Here is a 20,703-nt window from a genome sequence, read left to right on the forward strand (position 1 = left end):
ATTCTGATTCTGTAGGTCTAGGATTCGATGTGAAAATCTGTTCTTCTCCTTGGCACCTCAGGTGTTTTTTATACAGATTTTGACCTGGATAGAAGCCCACCTGCTTAGAAACTTCTGTGTAATCCTAGCTCATTCATTGTCTTCCTGAACTCTGACTTTGTTAAAATACTGAACATAATACTTGAGAACGGGTTGGTGAAAGTATTAGGCAAGATTAAATGTGTTGATAACAGGGATTTGTAAACAGTGAATATTGTGCCACATAAATATTAGTTATTATTCTGATTCAGATACTTAGTAGTTATGTATGACCTTTGGCAACAACTTAATGTCTTTGTACTTCAGTTATCTCATCTATAAAATGAGGATATTAATAGTACCCATCTCACCATGGCATTGTGCAGAGTAAAATGAGAAAATACTAAGAAGGGTGCCTAGCATGTAGGCAATTCATAAAATGGTAGATATTATTGCTGTTATAACTCTTAAGTACTTCAGAATTTACTTTTGAGCATCTATTGTGTGCCATGAATAGGCAGCCATGAGTAGGGTGACCATACGATTTATCTTTCAGACTGGGAGACTTTGATAGTTAAAGGAGTGCTGTTAATAATCATACTGGGATAAGACGTATAAACTCAATGACCCTGGGTAGACCAGGGTGCATGTCACCTAATCAAAATGAACCAAAGATGAGAAGGTTTGTGAAGGGGGCTTCTACCAGCAGTTCTCCTCACCTCTACCCCTTAAAGATGTTAACGTCTCCTCTAAATAAATGTTGAAAAAATACATAAGGGTTATTGGCTTTATGGAGTGCCAAATTAGGGTTCCTCCTCGGGACCCCCATGTATATTTGACTCCACCTAAAAGCGTTCTGCTCCCAGCCATAATGTATTCCAGCTTTTCTTCTTCCCAACTCAGGTCTCTCGACTCTGACTTTGCACATCCTGTTCCCTTTTGCCCAGAATGCCTTTCCCTCGTTTTTGAGTTTTCTAGGGCTATTATAACAAAGGACCACAAACATGGTGACCTAAAACAACATACATTTGTTGCTCAGAGTTCTAGAGGTCAGAAGTCGGAAATCAAGGTGTTTACAGGGCGATGCTTCTTCTGAAAGCTCTAGGGAAGGGCATTTCCTTGCCTCTTCCAGCTTCTGGTGGCTCTTAGCATCCCTTGGCTTGTAGCAGCATCGCTCCAATCCCTGCCTCCATTTTCACTTAGAGTTGTCCTCTGTGTGACTTTGTGTCCTCTCTTCTTCTTATAAAGACACCAATTACTGGATTTAGAGTGGGCCTTAAGTCCAGGAGGATTTCCTCTTGAGATCCTTAAATAATTACATCTACATAAACCCTATTTCCAAATAAGTTCACATTCTGAGGTTCTTGATAGATATGGATTTTAAGTAGATACCATACTTCCTTTAGTTGGAAGAAAATTAAAATGGAAGAGAGGTTAGTGCCTTCTTTGAAATCAAGGCACTTAGGCTGAGCCCAGGCTTCCTGAAGCCAAGCCTTCATCTTGACTGGTGAAGGTGGTGAGTCCAGATCCCCTCAGAAGCTTACTTATAATTGGACTCCCACCTTGCCTTTCCTCTCTCTCTACCAGGGTGGCGGAAGTAGCTTGAGTAACATAGGTGCAAGTAAAACGTGTTATCTTTAAATCCATGACCTGACCTGTCACATGTGGGTTTTCATTAGCTTCTGTTAGAGACAGACGCAAAATGCCAGCTGCAAACTTCAAGGCACTTTCTCTTAGCCCTCAAAGTTTTAATATCCACAATGGATTTTTGTAAATTTCTTCAATCGATTTATCCTGGGGGAAGACTGCATGGGCCTCTGAGCTTTTTTTCTGCTCTTATACCCTGAGAACGTTTATATTATGAAAATATAAACAAACAAACAAAAAGACAAAAAGCAAACAAGAAACTCAGTCAACAATTGTAAAGGAAATTCATTATAGATAAGTTCTGTTATATAAATTTAGAAAAAAATGTTTTGTCAAAGACAATATTTACCATTTATTTCAGAGTAAAGGCCCAGAGCTGAGAGTGCTTGGTCATGGCCCCAGCACATACGACCTTCTCATTCACCTGCAAGGGATGGTGCAGCCCTTGGAGCAGCAGTCTGCTCCCCTGCAGAGCTATGGCCCTCAAGGATGTACTTCAGAGGGCCTTTTGGCCTTAACACATTCTTTCTCCTGAACAAATGATTACAAGAAAGAATTAGTTAGGACCAACTGCTGAAACAGAAGGAAAGAATACCATTTATCCTTTCTTGTAGTCAGATGACAGAGTCTAGGAATTTGTCCCGATTTGCTCAGACTTTCAATGCCATCATACCAGCCAGTGTCTAGAGGGCAACTCAAGCAGGCATCTGCTTAGAGTACAGGTGTGGAAGAGGATAGCAGTTTCATGTTTTATTTATCCCACGCAAAATAATTGTTGCATATGACATAAGATATCCAGATTGTGAAACAGGAGCTGACATGAGTAACTATGTATTGTATTTATATCTAAAATTTAAACCTGAGGCTGGAAACTTATAAGGAATTTATAGCCAAGGTGTGAAACTGTTTATCTCTGTGTCAGTTGTTTAAAAAAATAAACATGAATGCCTGTCAGTTCTTGTTTCTTCTGTGCTGTTGAAGAGCCTGACTAAATATTTCTATCCCTCTGTGAGTCACTCAAGCTCTGGCCAGGGCCCAAGGAACATGCAACACCCCAGTTTACTGAATGACCCAGGTGAGGAGGGTGGTGCTTGGCTGCATTGTCTTACATGGCAGTAGGGCATCTCCCTGACTTAGTGAGAAACTTTTAGTATTTGAGAATAAGTGATCCCTGATTACGTTTCTCCCCTCAAGAGTCTACACTCATCTCTTTTCTTATAGCTCTGGGTTAGGTGTGTGACTGGATAAGGAAATATCCATTGCTTCTTCTCCTAAGAGATTTTTTGTTTGTTTTTCATGACCTTTTTTTTTTTTTTTCCCCTGGGGATGGATGTAATTTAAAGTAGTCAGTAGTTCAAAATTACCACTCTGGCTTTCCACTGATTCCACATAAACATTTTTTTTTGTTGTCTAAGAGTTTGTTTTAAAGTCATGAAATAAAATAAGCTTATTCTGTTCCAGTTGGCTACTGACTTATTGCAACCTTGAAGCAATGAATGAACTTCCTTCCCTGTGCTTAGTTAGTTAGTTCCCAGTTCTACAGTGACCAGCATTGGGCTGAAACCAAGCAAGGGGTACACCTGCTTCTCTTTGGTTCTGAATGAGGGGACAGGACCACATGCTGTGTGTTCACCCAAGGGAAAGCATTAGAATTACAGCATAGGAGAGATGGGTAAAAGGAAGGGGCAGGGGAGGGAGAGAGAGAGAGAGAGAGAGAGAGAGAGAACCAAAGGGAAGGGGGGAGGAGTAGAGATCATCCAAAGACCGTCACATTCTTTTAGAAAGTGGAATTATAGGAGGGATGAAGAGAAGAAAACCAGAAGCAAACTGGGAGGCTAATTTTTCGGGCCTAGAAAGGAATAGGCTTTAAACAAGAATAAAAGGGTTTTTAATCCTTTAAAGTTTTTTTTTTTTTTCCAGTTTGTTTGTTGTTTTTGGAAATGGCCCCAAAGCTACAAAATATCGTTTTTGCACATTATTAGCAAAATTTCTTTGGCAATACAGGTGTTCTTGTTGAGTTGGGGAAAGGGAGAACACAGTGAGAGAGAGGTGGTATGTGAAATGACAGTTTGGGTGACAGTTTGTCTGCTTCATATTTTTTTCCCCAGGGTTGAATCATTTGAAGGTAAAATATCTTTAGGAGGAAGACATAATAGAGATTATTATTCAAGATTCCTCTTTTTGTCCTGTATGCACAAGAAGGAGGGTCTGTTTGTTAACCCTGACACTCCCCCACAAGCAATACCATACATTGTATGTAATGATTTGTAAAAAATTAATTTAATTATGTTAAAATTCCATATATATTTAAATTATTTATAACAATATATCATAACTTGTGATAAAGTAATGTTTAGAGAAACGACACTGGGGGGGGCATTTCTTGTAAAGTTTACAACATAAAACACAATTTTAACTTGGTTTTAGGCATAGGATTGATTCCCTGTTATCCTTTGTGTTCAGGAAAGGGTGGGCATGGATGAATGGACTCCCAGTCCTCATCTGTGCAACAGCGCTAACCTCTTCTCACAGTAAATCATTTACTCCATAGCTAAGGAGAGCAGTCAGTTGATTCTTGCTTTGTCTCCTTCCCCTCCCCACTGAGCTCCCTATGTACAGGTCCTAATGAGTAGTGAAATGGCCCCAGGCCTGCCATGGGAGGGACTTGAGGGTGACATGGCTCAGACCCACACTGGCTAATTAGTGTGGAACTAATTGACCTTTCCCAGTAATTGTATTACTCAGCCTTTGGCAACCAGAGAGGGGCCCTTTCATTATCTCTGTGTAGCATAATACCTTTGATCATAATAAAAACTAGCTGTAAGAAATGTGAAATAATTCAAAGCATAAATCACAAAGTATATGTCTTTTCAAAGTCTCTATTTTTTTTAAATGAAAGATCAAGTTGAAGGAACAGTTTTTATTCTCATCCAATTAATATAAACTGGCATTTAGTGTTTGTTCACCACTGTGGAGGTGAACTAGAGCACAAGAGAAAGAAATCAGTGGGAATAGTTTCTTTTTGGTTATTCTGACTCGCACCGAATGTCCTTAGCTCATGTTGTCTTTAACCACATTATCTCATTGTTAGCAATAACCATACAAAACATTTCTGAACCATTACATTTAAAACCACCTTTAAATAACTCCCTAAATAATTGCCACATTGTCTTTCTTTGACATAGAAAATATACTACAGTAAGTCCCCTACGTACGAACAAGATGTGTTCCGAGAGTGTGTTCATAACTCCAATTTGTTCGTTAAGTCCAACAAAGTTAACCTAGGTTACCCACTAACACAGTCGGTTATATAGTACTGTACTGTAATAGGTTTATAATACTTTCACACAAATAACACATAAAAAAACAAACACAAAAAATAAAGAAAACATTTTTAATCTAACAATACAGTACCTTGAAAAGTACAGTACTACTGTATTAAAAACTCTGGTGAAATAAAAAAACAACTCTGGTGGGCTTACACAAACATCTGTTAGATGTTCTTTTTAGAAGAAGCAAGTAATGAACATGCTGAATCTTTAACAGCCAAAAAAAAAAAAAGAAGAAAATAAAAGAAAATTTAAGCTGTGTTAAAGTGTTTCTTTAAAATTATCTAAGAAAGAGCTCCTTAATGCCAAAATCATTTTTAAAATTAAAATCTGATAACATCATTGACTATTAGATTAGGAAATCTTTTATCTGATAATTCTTGGCTGATCATATTATTTTCTGGGGGAAAAAATGCGTGCTATTAAAAATTCAAATGAAAATCTGAGATTTTCAGGCCTTAAAACGTAAAGTTGGGATGCAATAGGAAGTAGGGTAGCCTTCCAACTGTAATTATTTTAACCATGTTTTATGATAAACAAGAGTTTAACAGAGTTGGAGAGAATGAAAATGAATGAATAATATCGAAGAGATTGAAGGCAGCCCAGTCTAATTTAAAGAGCATAGAAATTTGTATAGCAAGTATAGTGATGAATGTAGATTGATCAGTGTGCTTATAAAATAAACTAGTGACTTTCCAGGCAGTCCAGTGGTTAAGACTTCGCCTTCCAATGCAAGAGATATGGGTTCGATCCCTGGTCAGGGAGCTGAGATCTCACATGCCTCGCAGCCAAAAAACCAAAACATAAAACAGAAGCAATATTGTAACAAATTCAATAAAGACTCTAAAAATGGTCCATATCAAAAAAAAAAAAATCTTTAAAAACAAAATTAAAAAATCAACTCGTTGGAGGTTCTATCTAACATGTATCCTTGTATGATGAGCTCAGAAACGTGGGGAGTCCAAAGTGGGATATTTGAAAGAGCATTGGGCTAAGAGCCAGAAAACATGGGCCGCGGATCTGGCTCTTTCATTTCTTAATTATGTGTCATATTTAGGTGACTCACTAAAGCCATCTGACGCATTTCCTTACCTCTGCAATGGCTGCAGCAATTGGCATGTGCTCCACAGGATCATGGAGTCATTCAACAAACCCAGGTGGAGTGTGTACTATGACCACTGGGTCACTACAGTAGATACTGTAGATTCAGCATTAGGAAGATTTAGTATCTTTTCTTGAAGATGGAATTGTCTGGTAACAGAAACACATAAATAGGCAGTGCAACCCCATGTGACAAGTGCTGTCTTCTCGGGGTTTGGGATCTGCAGGGGAGCTGACTTAAAAACAGCTGAAGCTGGCACCGACCTTTGGGGGTTGCCAGCCTTGTTGCCAGGCCACCTCTACCCTGTTCTTACTTTGCATGGTTTGACTGATGCATCTATAACTGGCACTGATTCTTATTTCATTGTCTTGTCGTCCTGTTTGGTTTTGTTTTTTATCAGACCCACACAAACTTTCTTCCATGGCCTCCAGGTTGCCCTGGTCCCAGTGGCTGTCTTCTCAAGTTTTTAACATATCTGGCTCTTCGAATCATTCCTTTGTACCTGAAGCAGATCCATTGCAGCTTCCAAACCCCACTCTTCACCATGGCCCCTATAGACTTGTCCTCCTCTGTCTGTCCCACCCACTACCTCACTTCCTCTCTGCAGCCACATAGTGGAGCTCGGGAGGGTCAGAGAAGGTTATCGGGAGTCCTTGGCCTGGGTTCCCATCCTGGTTTCATACTTAAGAGTTGGAAGACGTTGAGCCTGTTATGAATTTCTCTGTGGCTCACCTTTAACTTCTGTGAAGTGGAATAGAAATGAACAACAGAGACAAGTAATGTTTAAAGAGCTTAGTTTGTGCCAGGCACAGTTCTCCTGGCTTTACATACAACTCACTTCTGGATGGTAAGAGCAGCTCCCTTAGTTCACTATGGGGATATTAAACAACTTACTACATCTGAAGACCTTGTAACACAATCTGGAGAGTAGTACAAAGCTCAAGCATGTTATGTATTTATTTTACTTTTATTATTAATGTAATTGTTATCGGCATAGCACGTGAAAGCATTTTGTTAATATGTGACATTATTAACTATTTTTGAAACTCATTATTAATCATTTTAAAGATTATCTGTGTAACCCTTCTTTAAGTGCTTGGACAACATTCCAATAACTTTTCAATCCTTGTTAATTTTTCTTGTTAGAGTAACATTACTTATTTTTACAATGTTCCAAAAGGTTAAGAATATCTTGGAAAGCATTCTCAGGTTTTTCAAATTTTTCTTGTTTTCAGTGTTCGAATTATATTACCAGGCTGTCAGATATTTGAATTCCAACTACATGTCCTCAGAAGGACTCCTTTTCGGAAAAGGAAAGCTACATCAATTTCTTGTATATCGTGGAATAATGGCCAGTTGGGTGAGAGGTGGTCATTAGTTGGCAGACAACTCCCATAGATGTTTTATTAATCCTGGGGTATCTCCAAGTCAGAGGTCCTGGAGAGAGAGTCCATGGTACTGAGCTCTCAGTCCCTGGTGGGACAACAGCTCTGCTTGACGGCACAAGACCAAGCCCAGCTGGGTGAATACCCACTTGTTTTGTCCACACTAAACGACTTATGTCACTGCCTTACTTGTTGAATTAATGACTTGTTATAAGGAAAACACAAATGTACTGTTTCCTCTTTGCCAAGCAATATTCTGGTTATTGAGGAAACAAAGATAAATAAGGCATTGTTTTTGCCCTGAAGAAGCTTAAAACAATGTTTGAAAACTCTGCTGTCTTCCTGTGAAAATCTCTACCTCCCAAAGCTGAGGGATCGTTCATATACCAAGAGAACTAAATATTATTTTGGGCTTTGGAGTGGCTAGACAACTAAACTTTATCTAATTTATTGCCCATGGGACATGTTATTAATGTGGCTTTGAACTGAACTAACATGATGGTGCACTTGCACCATCTGGCAAAGGGACTGCTTCCGAAATCAACAACGTTTTCTACAAGTGAGTCAAAGAATTAAGCAGTTAATGGTCTCTGAACCATGGATGGAGTCTCAGGGAAATATGTTCTATAAATATCACTATAAGTACTGAAATCTGTTTGGGATCTTCCTACTCCCCTTTGCAGCTCTACTCTGAGCATTAGGAAAATCTGGATTTGAAAGGAAAACCTCAGTTTCTTTATTTTTTCCATATTTGTCCAATTTTAGCAGCCCCTGAGAATTTGCTCAGGTTCTTCATGTGTTTCCTGGCATCTGAGCATATAGTGATAATTTTTGTATCAACTTGTAGTTCACAGAAAGCCTGGAAAGTTACCAGAATAACTGTCACATTTGTCGATTCTGCTTATTCCACCTTCTTTATACATTTTCCAAATAAGATTGTGTGAGTGGAGCAGCCAAAAAGGATTCTGAGGTTTTATTCTGAGGTTTTATCTTTATACAAGATAAGGACCCACCTCTTTAGTTTTCAAAACTCATAAATGATGATAGTGATACTGACAATTATATATTGAGTTGTGACTGGATTGGGTCTGCACTCTGTATATGTCCTTACATCTCAGAGCAATCATCAGAGTTGGTAATATTATTGCTAATGACATATGTAGAAACTGAAGCTTATGCAGGGAAAGTAAGTTGCCAAAAATCATGCAGCTAATAAATTACATCTATTTGACTTTGAATTCCATGTTGCTTCTCTGCAGTCTTCTTGCTCCCCGAGGAACACTTCAGGTGTTGTGTGTATGCGTCTGTAGCTGTTTATATTTGTTCATTCATTCATTCTTATTTCCTCTCAGTCATTTACCTTTTCAATTCATAGATGAATTTTCTACATCTACTAGGTTCAAAGTGCTGTGTGAGGCATTCTGGTAAATAAAAGTAGAAGTGTAACCCAGTCGCTGCTCTTAAGGAGTTCTAAATTAAGTTGGAGGATCACACACACACACACACACACACACACACACACACACACACACACACGATGTCCAAGCTCTGATCACTGCAGTGGAAGAGCATAGCAGGCAAAGATTACCAGGATTCAGATGAGAGAGAAAGACATTATTTTTATCTGAGAGTATCACATGAAGCACGTACGCTATGACTGTGGAGAGAGGAATTTTATCTGACTGATTTTTTGAACCTTTGAAAAGAGCACAATATGGATGAAAATCTCAGGATATGTTAGGATGCTAATTCTCAATTGTTTCTCCTTGTTGCAAAGCACATGTCCTCACATGCCCACATTTGAGTGTACTCAGATCTTGATGTTGGTTTGTTTGATATGACTTAGGCTAAAGGCTTGGTACAGTCTCTAGAGTGCTGGCTGAGCACTGAGGTGATGATAAATGGTGGTAGAACGTCTGTTAGTCCAATTAGAATGGAAAAAAGTGTATTGTCAGCGATAACTGTTTAATGAACAACCACAAGATCTCAGTGCCATACATTAATAACCGTCTCTTTCCCGTGCATCTTCAGGTCATCTGGGGGTCTGCAGCCCCAGCCTGCATTTAGCTGGAAGACTGCTCAAGCTATAGATGGGGTTGCACTTGATCCTCTCCATGGCTTGGGCTCAGGTGTGCGCCATGTGTGCAGTTCTGGGGCCCAGGCTGAAGAGGTGGAAACTTCCAGGGATTCTTTTTTGATAGCCAGGGCAGTGGTGAAAATATACTCTAAAACCCTGGTTCAATCACATCTGCAAATGTCCTATTAGCCAAAGCTGATCACATGGCTTAGCCCAAAATCAAGGGCAGGATGAAGGGAGATGAGAGTGAATATTTTTTGAAGAATAATATAATCTACATATATAATGGAGAGGAAAAGACAGTTGGTCTAGAAAGGAGAAGAGTCTGAACACACTTGAAGAAGATAGTAAGATATTAGACTATATTTAACCAGTAATAGTGAGACACTTTAAAAAGACTATGTAGAATACACCAGAAATTCTTGTGCAAAAGGTTTGCAGGGCAAGACAAGAGGTAAGGAAGTAATTACAAAGCTGTTGTAATGGTGGAGGCCTAAAATGGGGAGGTGACAATTGGGATGTAAAGGAGCTGAAGATGTGAAGGGAATTTCTGAGTCAGAATTAGTTACTCTTGACACCTTGCTGGATGTAACAGTAGGGAGGAAGGTTCAAAGGTGGTGAAGCCCTCCTTAGAAAACATAGAAGAATGATTGGAGTTTTAGGTGGGAGGGGAAGCCTTGACACTTGGATAACATGAGGGATGGTGGTGCCTTGACAGAAATAGGAAGTCAGGTAGGGGTGGACTGAGCGGACAGAGATTGACACAGAGTGACTACTGCTGAGTAGGAGCAGTCCTGGGGAGAGCTGGGAAGCTGCGGGGACAGGCGGCAGGAAGAGGAAGTGTGTTGACATGACCGAGACCCGAGACACGGGACCAGAAGAGATCAGAGTGGGATTTGGGACCGGAGGGCATGCTGGTGACCTTCCTGAGTGGGCGAGGCTGACACCAAGCAGTGGTGTGTGGGCAGGGAGTGCTGATGAGTGTCAGGCACCATTCTTACAAGTCTGATAGAGATAACACGGCACTTGGGGGGTTATGATTGTTACCAGTGTTGTGTTTTGCGTGCGTGTTATTTAAACTTCCTAAGATGAGGGAGAATGGCAATGTGGGGTGTTGTAGAGAGAGGAGGGTCCTCGCTCTGTGGGAGGAGGGACAGACAGATGAACGACTGTGTCTACCCAGTAGATATTCTGAAACAGAGATTTAACTTAAGTTAGTATAGTTTCTGTCCAAGTAAATTATCTGATGTCTAACTTTCTTTTCTTTTTTTTATGCTTTTATTTTATTTTATTTTAATTTTTATTGGAGTATAGTTGCTTTACAATATTGTGTTAGTTTCTACTAATTCTACTAAATTTTAAAGTCTCATGTTCATACACATTAATATATAGATACAAAACATTTTTGTAGGCGTCCACTGATTTTAATTGTGAGATTGGATGAAACAGTGAATGATCCGAGATGGCACTGGTACCCTGTCCTCTGGCTTCACTGGCCTGGTGGTGTGATTGCTAGTGGTGTCTGAGTATACATGGAGCCTACTGTAAACAAGTGTATGGTAAATTCTAGAGAAAATTGCCTTGTAGTTGGTAATAACCAACTCTGTGCTTTTTAAAACAGAAATGAGTGCTAGCAATTAAATTTGAAAATTATAAGGACATATTTCCAGGAAGTCAGTTTTAAAAGCATACTGCTTTTCAGTATGGTTATGTATGCAGTGTGATACATGTTTCTTTCCCGTTAGATTTCATGTCCCTTTGAATATTACTTCAGTTTTCGTCTGTTGTCATGTTCCATTTATCCCCACATTTCAGTTTCTGGCCCCAGTTCAACATGAACACACACATGTGTAGGTGTTGGCCCCTGCTGCAGGGTGCGTGTGCCTATCCTGATCAGTCAATCACACGTGTCACTTTTCTTTAAGTTCCATGACTGCATGCAGACATTGGACATAAACCAATGTCTTTTACACACTCTAGAACTGATGACAAATTCAGCTCCTCCTGGTGTTTTAATGTCTGCCCTTTCTTGTTGTGTTTTTGTTTCACTCTCCCACAGAGCTGTGACCTGGATCAGCAGAGCATCGTTCACATTGTGCTGAGACCCCAGAGAAAAGTCCCAGAAAGGAACACAGCTGTAGGGGACAGCCCGCAGAACACTGCGGGGGGCTCTGAGAGGGAGCCTGAGAGCCTAACTCGTGTGGACCTCAGCAGCTCCGTCCTCCCAGCCGACTCAGTGGGTCTGGCTATTATTCTGAAGGATGACAACGAGAATGGTGGCCCACCAGCTGGAAGGCCAGGTAATTGACTGGCTGTGGCTAGTAAAGCATTTTGTGCAGTAAAATCTCCACGAAGAATGGCCTCACTATGGTGTATTTAGTTCATGACAAGTTCTAAATCACCAGAAGGAGACATGGCTAGAAGGAGAGTACGTGGATGTAAAATTTGAGGTGACACATTTAATAAGTACAACGAAACAGAGCTATCATATTAAGAATGAACATAAGGGATGGGGAAGGTGTCAGGACCATAGTGATAGTATCTTGGGTTTACTTTTGGAGGAACTAGGGGTGGTGGGGACATGTGATACATTGTGCTAGGCTCAAAATATATGATTAAGGTACCTATATGTCCCTCTCAACTTTTGCCTTTGTTTTCTTCTATTTCTTATTTTCTTAAAATACATTTTGGTTGATTATGTTTCTGATGATATAGAGAAATGTTAAAAAGGAGAAAGAGAACTTCAGAGGTAATTTTAGTCATTCGCAGGTTCTAAGAACAAATGACAATGTCAGTAATATCCTTTGTGTGAAAGAATTCTTCCTTCTTTATGCTACAGCCCATTTCAAAAGTTTGTTTTGGCATGAATGACAATCCCTTTGTTATTCTGACAATATTAGTCTGTTTCCTTTAGTCTTTTATTCTCCAGTCTAAATAGTCAGAGGTACAACAGGATTAGTTTTGACTGTGTGTGACAGAAAACACAAAATAACAATGACTCGGCAAGGTAGAAGTTTATTTCTCTCCCACGTGCAATAGGTGAAGACGTAAGCAGCCCTGGGCTGGTATGGCTTTCACAATGTCAGAGAATTCTGGAACCACCAAGATGGAGGCTTCTTGCTAAAATTACTAAATAAAATTTAATTAATGTTTTTAAAATCATAGATGAAATTGAAAAAGAAAAAAGGAAATTTTCCAGGGGTAAGTGAAGAAGTAGAAACAACACAGCTGTCTTTAAATAAAGGAATGAATAAACCAAGAATTTAAGTGCATGGTGCTCTGGTGGCCCTCAGGTGGTTGTGGAAGGAATGAAGGCTTCATGTCCTTTACGTGGACTGGGCATCTAGGAGACTGAAAAAATAACTGAGAAATGGGGAAAATGAGATAAACCTAAACCTCTCAATACCTATGTTGTCCACAAGGAGGAATTAATATAAATATCAGACCCAGGCTTTGGCACATCTGATGTCTCAAGCAGAATGTACGTAAAAGCATTCCAGAGAACACTTGGGGGTCATGGCCTCCAGAGATGAACAAGCCCTACTGAAGGGGTCCTCATGATACCCATTATAAGTCAAACAAAGGGATATTCTACCTTGAGTGGAGAAGAGCATACACCATAAACTAGAAGATTGGTTCCCCCCAAAACGTGAAAAAATAAAATGACAGTTTGAAACAGAATACAAAACAAAAATGTTTTATGTTAATTAGGACATACCAAAAAAAATTGAAATCAAAACAGAAAACAGACATAATAGAAAAAGATAGCTATTGAATAGAGCATAAATTTAACTATTAGAATGAAAAAAAATCTTCAACAGATTGGTTAAAAGAGCAATTTGTCAATGCCAAAGAGACAGTTAATGAATTGGAAGATATATATGAGGGAATAGCCCATAATGTGACACAGGTTAAAACGTAAAAATGTGGTTTTAGAGACTAGGATTTGGAATTAGGTGGCCTAACTTATATCTGATAGGAAATCTTTAGAGCAGGAGTCCCCAACCCGTGGGCTGTGGACTGGTACCGGTCATGGCCTGTTAGGAGCCCGGGCCGCACAGCAGGAGGTGAGTGGTGGGCAAGCGAGCGAAGCTTCATCTGCCGCTCCCCGTCGCTCCCCGTCACTCCCCGTTGCTTGCATTACTGCCTGAACCACCCCCTACTCCCTGTCCGTGGAACCACCCCCCTGTCCCTGTCCATGGAAAAATTGTCTTCCATGAAACCGGTCCCTGGTGCCAAAAAGGTTGGTGGCTGCTGCTTTAGAGCAAAATTAAATCCTTATGTGCATTATCTGAACATTAATAATAATATAAGCAGAATAATTATCATTTATAGGTATTCACATATTTTAATGTTTCCTAATGTTTGTGATTCTACTATCTTGTCACTGGTATTTATCTGAAGATTTAAAAACTAGAATCTTATTATTTTATTTTATTATAAAATTGCCTTCAGTCTTCTTGAGAGTTTTATTTTATGATTATCAGTTTGGAATTATTGGCACCTTCCCTTGTTTCTCTTGCTAGATCATAATACTTCTACTGAAGAAATATTCTCTTCCTACAGTGATTGAGGTACCGGTACACTCTTAGAAAATTCTGCTAAATGTCTAATATTCTACTTAGATTTTAAGTGAAATATGTAATTGTTTCAACCCAAACAATAGATTAAAGAAACTCTCATAAATGTACATAGGACAGTAGCACTGTAGCAAGAGATGGCAGGCTACTGTATGCTTTGTTATTGGACTGCTTAACCTTAACTTTCCATACAGACCTCATGTAGTCTGACCTCTAATCACCCTGTTTCTCATTTACCCACTGACCAGTGGTGGCCTGTTAGCTGCATGTGTTTTGCTGGGTGGGGACTGGGCTTGGCAACACTTGCTGGCATGCCAGGTGGCCAGCATCCTATTGTGCTTCTCCTTCCATCACCCCAGATCAGGAGTGAGCTCTCCTATTACCTTTCCTGTGCTGAAAGGGTGGTGTAAGTTATGTTGCATCTGGAAAGAATCAGGCAAAAAAATATGGGTTATTCCAGGTCAACTTTAGGACTTTATTCTGCATTGAACTGAAACTCTGAACTGCAAGGAGTCATCCCTTAATCTTCTGAAGTGGAAAGAATCATCTCCTTTTCAGAACTTTCATACCTCTTATTATTTTCTATTTTGTACTCTAGTTCCTTCTGTATATACTTTATCTCTTTGAGGACAGGATATTTGTTCAATTTACTGTAGTTTCCCACAAAATCTCTAAGAAAAAATGGTGATCAGTGTTTCCTAAATTATGTAAAACTGTAAATGTAATAAGCCATTCATCAGAATTTTCTGTGTATTTAACTTTTAGAACTAATGACTTGTTCAACGTTATACAGAGAAAAATGAAACTTCACCTCTTAAAATACCTTGTTAATTTTACTGCTTGAATGAATGGAATACCTTGAATGGGATTATTTGAAGTGACTGTGGGCAAATGACGTGCTTATACAATTATTTTTTTTAATAAAAATGACAGTTTAGAGTTCCTAGAGCAGTGACTCACAAACTCTAGTGGGAATGTTTGTTCAATGCTTATTCCAGGGCCAGAAAGTCTGATTCCATTAGCTGAGGACAGAGATTCAGAAATCATGGTGCTGAGCACACTCCAAGAAATGCTGCCCTATAGCAAATGTTTTCCCACCTTTCGACTGTGAGACCTACCTAGAGTCTTCAACCAGGTGGTAGGAATGTTGAGAAAGACAGATGGACAAACCAAGTCAATCCATAGTAGCAAGAGCAGGCTCATAATTACCAGTTTTATATACAAAGCATCTACAGTGCATCTCATTTGGGGAAAAAAAAGAAAAAAACGTCCCTGGTTGAAAAATGTTTGAAAACTTCTGCCTTTAAGAAAGAAATTTAAGAGAAATAAACCCAAATTTCAGCATGTTTCCAGGGTGTTTGAATTAGACAAGGAAGAATTTAGGTGCTCGCCAAACGTGAGAGGGCTCTAAAAGGTGGAGAGCTGGGCTGTAGCCACACAAGTAGATGCAACAAATAAGAACTGCAACTTGAGAGCATGTCTTTCAGGTATTTATAGGTGCAAAAGATAATTGGTCAATGTAAGAGGCATTGTCATGATCTACATTAATAGTCAGTTTATACTATTTGTATTTAGAAGCTAGGACATGTTAGATTATGATTTTTAAGAGGAAGTCAAAGAACTGAAATGAGTCATTTAAGAATTCCTTAAAGCAGTGGTTCTCAAGATTCAGTACTCATCGGTGTCACCTGAGGGCTGGGTCCAGCTCAGTCTTCCTGGAGTGGTGACTGAGAATCTGCATTTCTAACAAGTTCCCAGGTCTTGCTGAAAGTATGGTTCCAGGAGCCATGCTTTGAGTAACACTGTCCTACACAGTAAGAATTTGTATTGTTTTAAAATATTGTTATTGTATATTATTTTATAAACATTTGAATAAGAACATCGAGTAAGCTATTCCTGGACTCCAAGGAACCCATGCATGAACTAAGTTCACATATTATGTTTGTGTTTCCTTAAAGAAATACCATTCATCCCCTCCTGATAATCAGATGAAAGAAGCTATTGGATCTAGGAAAAAATAGGAATATTCTCCAATATTTGTCATGCAGTTAGCTAACTACTTAAACAAATAATTAGAGAATCCCTACTCTGTGCCAGGCACAATTCTAGGTGCTGGGATGTAGCAGGAAATAGTAACAGCAAAATTACCAACCCAACTGGATCTCATTCTAGTTGGGAAGAAGATAATAAACAAGCAAACAAACAAAAAGCCAAATAGCTAGTAAGTATATGTTCTCTGGTGAAAAAATTAGCATAGTAAAGGGAACACAGAGCGTTGGAAAGGGTGCTCTTTTGTATAAGGTGGTCAGAGGCCTCTCTCATGAAGTGACAACTGAGGAGAGCATTTCAAGGAGCATGGATTCAGGAATCTCAGGTAGAGGGGACAGCGAGTGTATGGACCCAAGGCAGGACCGTGCTTGGAAAGCAAGGAGGACAGCGTGGCTGGGGCAGAGGAAGTGAAACAGTAGGAGACAGGAAGTCAGAAAGAAAGACAGTAATACATGATCACAGTTGAAAGTGAAGACAATCTAATAAGAAAGTTTTACTCCTGTCAACTAATGTTGAAGCTGAAATTCTGAGGATGACATGCTACAGGGCTGAAAGGAATGGTAATTAGTATTCCTCTCCTTCTTCCTCTCCCTCTCTCTCAACAGAATCCATACCAACCTCCTCATAATCCTTCTCCAGGGCAGCCATGTCCTCACAGGCCTCAGAAAACCATAGGCTGTGTAGGGTCTTGTAGGCCTTAGATTTTACCCTGGTGAGAAGGGAGCCACTGGAGGAGTTTTGAGAGATGGAGTGACATGATGTGACTTAGGGAATGTTCACCTTGGCTGCATGTGAATAAACTTCAGGATGCCAGGGTAGAAGCAACAGGATCAGTGTTTTAAATCATCAAAATACCGTAACACCCGTGACATCAGGAACTGGTGGTAATGATAGTCAACATCTGTGAATGCTTATCCTGAGCCTGGCACTGCCCTAAGCCCTGCTTCCATGAAATGTCTTGTTTAATTCTTCAGAAACCCCATCAGGTAGAATATATTAATGTCCTCCTAATAGATAGAAAGTAGTATCAGATCATTTGAGGAACAAATCCAAAGGAAGACTCTATTAAGGACTGTCTTACTCCGAACCTTGTGTTCAACATATCCACTAGTCTGTATTCATTTAAATATACATATCAGAAGGAATGAATGAGTTTTTGCTTTTCTTCTAGATAGTTTGGTTATAAAGGTTGAAGAATCATGTTAATTGTTAATTTTAGCCAAGTAGTCAAATTTTAAAACTCAACTTTTATATCACAAGATGTACTATTTTTTCATAATTTTGGGGTCTTTAAAAAGAAAACTTTCATTAATTTTATCCAGTTCTTTCTAAGTCTCATTGCCCCAGTCTACTAACAATGCATTTCATTAGTTTTGAAGAACATTCTCCTCTACAATAATTAGACATCTTTTTACTAAATGCAAGAGACTGCTTTCGATGAAGCATTACACGCTGGAATGAATTTTTGTTTGTTTGTTTTGGCTGCCCCACGCTGCATGTGGGATCTTAGTTCCTGACCAGGGATCAAACCCGTGCCCCCTGCAGTGGAAGCTTGGAGTTTAACCACTGGACCACCAGGGAAGTCCCTGGAATGAATTATTGAAATAGAACTTGAAAATGTAAAATAGAAAAACTTAAAAATAGACAAAGGTTTAAAAAAATTAAGAATAAATTACCTCTGCCACTCCTTGTCAACATTATACTGAAAGTCTTAGCTAATGCAATAAATCAATAAAAAGAAACAAAAGGCATACAGATTGGGAGGAATCATAAAACTGACTTTGCTCATAGGTGATGTGATTGTGAATGCAGAAAATCTAAAGGATTTGACAAAAAAAGCTTTTGGATCTAATGAGTGATTATGTCAAGATTGCAGGATACAAGGTTAATATAAAAGAGTCAGTTGCTATCCTGTATACCATCAATGAAAAAATGTAATTAGAAATTAAAAAACACAGTACCATTTACATTAGCACCCCCTAAAATGAAATACTTAGATATAAACCTAACAAAATATGTACACGTTCTGTATGAGGAAAATCACACAACTTTGCGGAAAGAAATCAAAGAACTAAGTAAATGGAGTGACATTCCATGTTCATGGATTAGAAGACTCAACATTGTCAAGAAGACATCACCTTCCCAACTTGACATACACAGTTACAGTCAAAATCTTAGCAAGTTATTCTGTGGATATCAGCAAACTTATTCTGAAGTTTAAATGGAGAGGCAAAAGACCCAGTATAGCCAACACAGTATTGAAGGAGAAGAAAAAAGTCAGAAGCTTGATGCTCTCTGAAGTTAGGAGTTCCTATAAAGCTACAACAATTAACAGAGTGTAGTAGTGGTGAAAGAATACACAAATAGTTCTACAGAACAGAGAGCCCAGAAATAGACCCACATAAACATGGTCAGCTGATCTTTGACAAGGAGAAAAGGCAATATGATGGAGAACAAATAGTCTTTTCAACAAATGTGCTGGAAAAACTGGACATCCACATGCAAAAAAAAAAGACACAAAGATTTTACACTTGTCACTCACAAAATATGACTCAAAATGGATCAGAGACCTAAAGGTAAAACATGAAACTAAAACAACTGGAAGATAACATAGGAGAAAATTTAGATGATCTTGAATGTGGTAATGACTTTTTAGATACAACACCAAAGGCATGATCCATGAAATAAATAAATGATAAGCTGGACTTCATTAAACTTAAAATTGTCTGCTCTGTGAAAGACAATGGCAAAATAATGAAAAGACAAGCCACAGATGGGGAGAAAATATTTGCAAAAAAGACATATTTAATAAAGGACTGTTATTCAAAATATACAAAATATCTTAAAACTCAACAATAATAAAATGAACAACCTATAAAAAATTGACAGAAGACCTGAGTAGACACCTCATCAAAGAAGATATACAGATGGCAAATAACCATATGAAAAGATGCTCAATATCATGTCATTAGGGAATTGCAAGTTAAAAAAACAATGAGATACCATTACATACCTGTTAGAATGATTAAAATCCAAAACGCCGACAACACCAAACACTGGCTGGAATATGGAGCAACATCAACTCTCATTCCTGCTGGTGGGAATGTAAAATGGTACAACCACTTTGGAAGACGGTTTGACAGTTTCTCACTAAACTATACACACCATACAATCCAGTGATTGTGCTCCTTGGTGTTTACTCCAATGAGTTGAAAACATATGTCCACACAATAATCTGCACCCAGATGTTTATAGCAGCTTTATTCATAATTGCCTAAATTTGGTAGCAACAAGACGTTCTTAAATAGGTAAATAGATAAACTGTGATATATCCAGACAATATTACTTAGTGCTAAAAAGAAATAAGCTATCAAGCCATGAAAAGACATGGAGGAAACTTAGATGCATATTACTAAGTGAAATCAAGTTGAGAAGCCTAATACTGTATGATTCCAACTATATGACATTCTGGAAAAGAGAAAACTATGGAGACAGTAAAAACATCAGAAGTTGCGGGGGGGTTGTGTGGGAAGGGATGAATAGTCAGCGTACAGAGGATTTTTAGGACATTCTGTATGATAAAATGGTATTTTATCATACAGAATGATAAAATTCTGTATGATAAAATGGTAGATACCATGTCATTATAAAGCCCATAGAATATAAAATACTAAGAGTGAACCCTGTATGATAAAATGGTAGATACCATGTCATTATAAAACCCATAGAATATAAAATACTAAGAGTGAACCCTAAAGCAAATGGTGGACTTTGAGTCATAATGATGTATCAATGTAGGTTAATTAGTTGTAACAAGTGCACTACTCTGGTGAGGGATGTTGATAGTGGGGCAAGCTGGCGTGTGTTGGGGAAGGGGGTATATGGAAACTCTCTGTACTTCTTTTTTTTTTTTTTTTTTGCGGTACGCGGGCCTCTCTCTGTTGTGGCCTGTCCCGTGGCGGAGCACAGGCTCCGGACGCGCAGGCTCAGCGGCCATGGCTCACGGGCCCAGCTGCTCTGCTGCATGTGGGATCTTCCCAGACCGGGGCACGAACCCATGTCCCCTGCATTGGCAGGTGGACTCTCAACCACTGCGCCACCAGGGGAGCCCTCTCTGTACTTTTTGATCAGTTTTGCTGTGAACCTAAAATTGCTCTAAGAGATAAAGTCAATTAAAAATAAATTAAATTACTTTTAAGACTTGAGCCCTGGATACATACTGTAGATATATCATGATTACTAGAGAGTATGTTCTTATCAGCAATTTTTTTTGCCAGTGGTTGAATGTATTACAAGATGAAAGTTATTCTGGGATTATGAATGAGTTAGCACCTGCCAAATACAGATCAGTAATGGAAGCCTCCTAATGGAATAAAGCAATAAACTTCAGACTTAATTCTCATTTTATCCAAAAATCAAATCTCAAGGACTTGAAAATGTGTATTACACATACTAATGACTTTAAGCCAGAGGGTGTGAATTTCTTGGTGCATTGGACAGCTTTAAACCTTCCCTG

The 20,703-nt window shown here is 38.9% G+C and overlaps 1 protein-coding gene across 2 annotated transcripts in view; it reads left to right on the forward strand.

Moving 5' to 3' along the window:
- Nucleotides 1-20,703, forward strand: part of PRKN (parkin RBR E3 ubiquitin protein ligase) — a gene marked incomplete at its 3' end in the record, with an annotated part of 1,244,701 nt that overhangs the window by 433,083 nt on the left and 790,915 nt on the right. For both annotated transcript variants that reach the window (XM_082855877.1, XM_082855878.1), the window contains exon 3: nt 11,618-11,858. In XM_082855877.1, the coding sequence (XP_082712003.1) occupies nt 11,618-11,858 (241 nt within the window). The remainder of the gene's footprint in view (nt 1-11,617; nt 11,859-20,703) is intronic.

Source organism: Leucopleurus acutus (genome assembly GCF_964270905.1).
Source record: "Leucopleurus acutus genome assembly, chromosome: 15".
Lineage (NCBI taxonomy): Eukaryota > Metazoa > Chordata > Mammalia > Artiodactyla > Delphinidae > Leucopleurus > Leucopleurus acutus.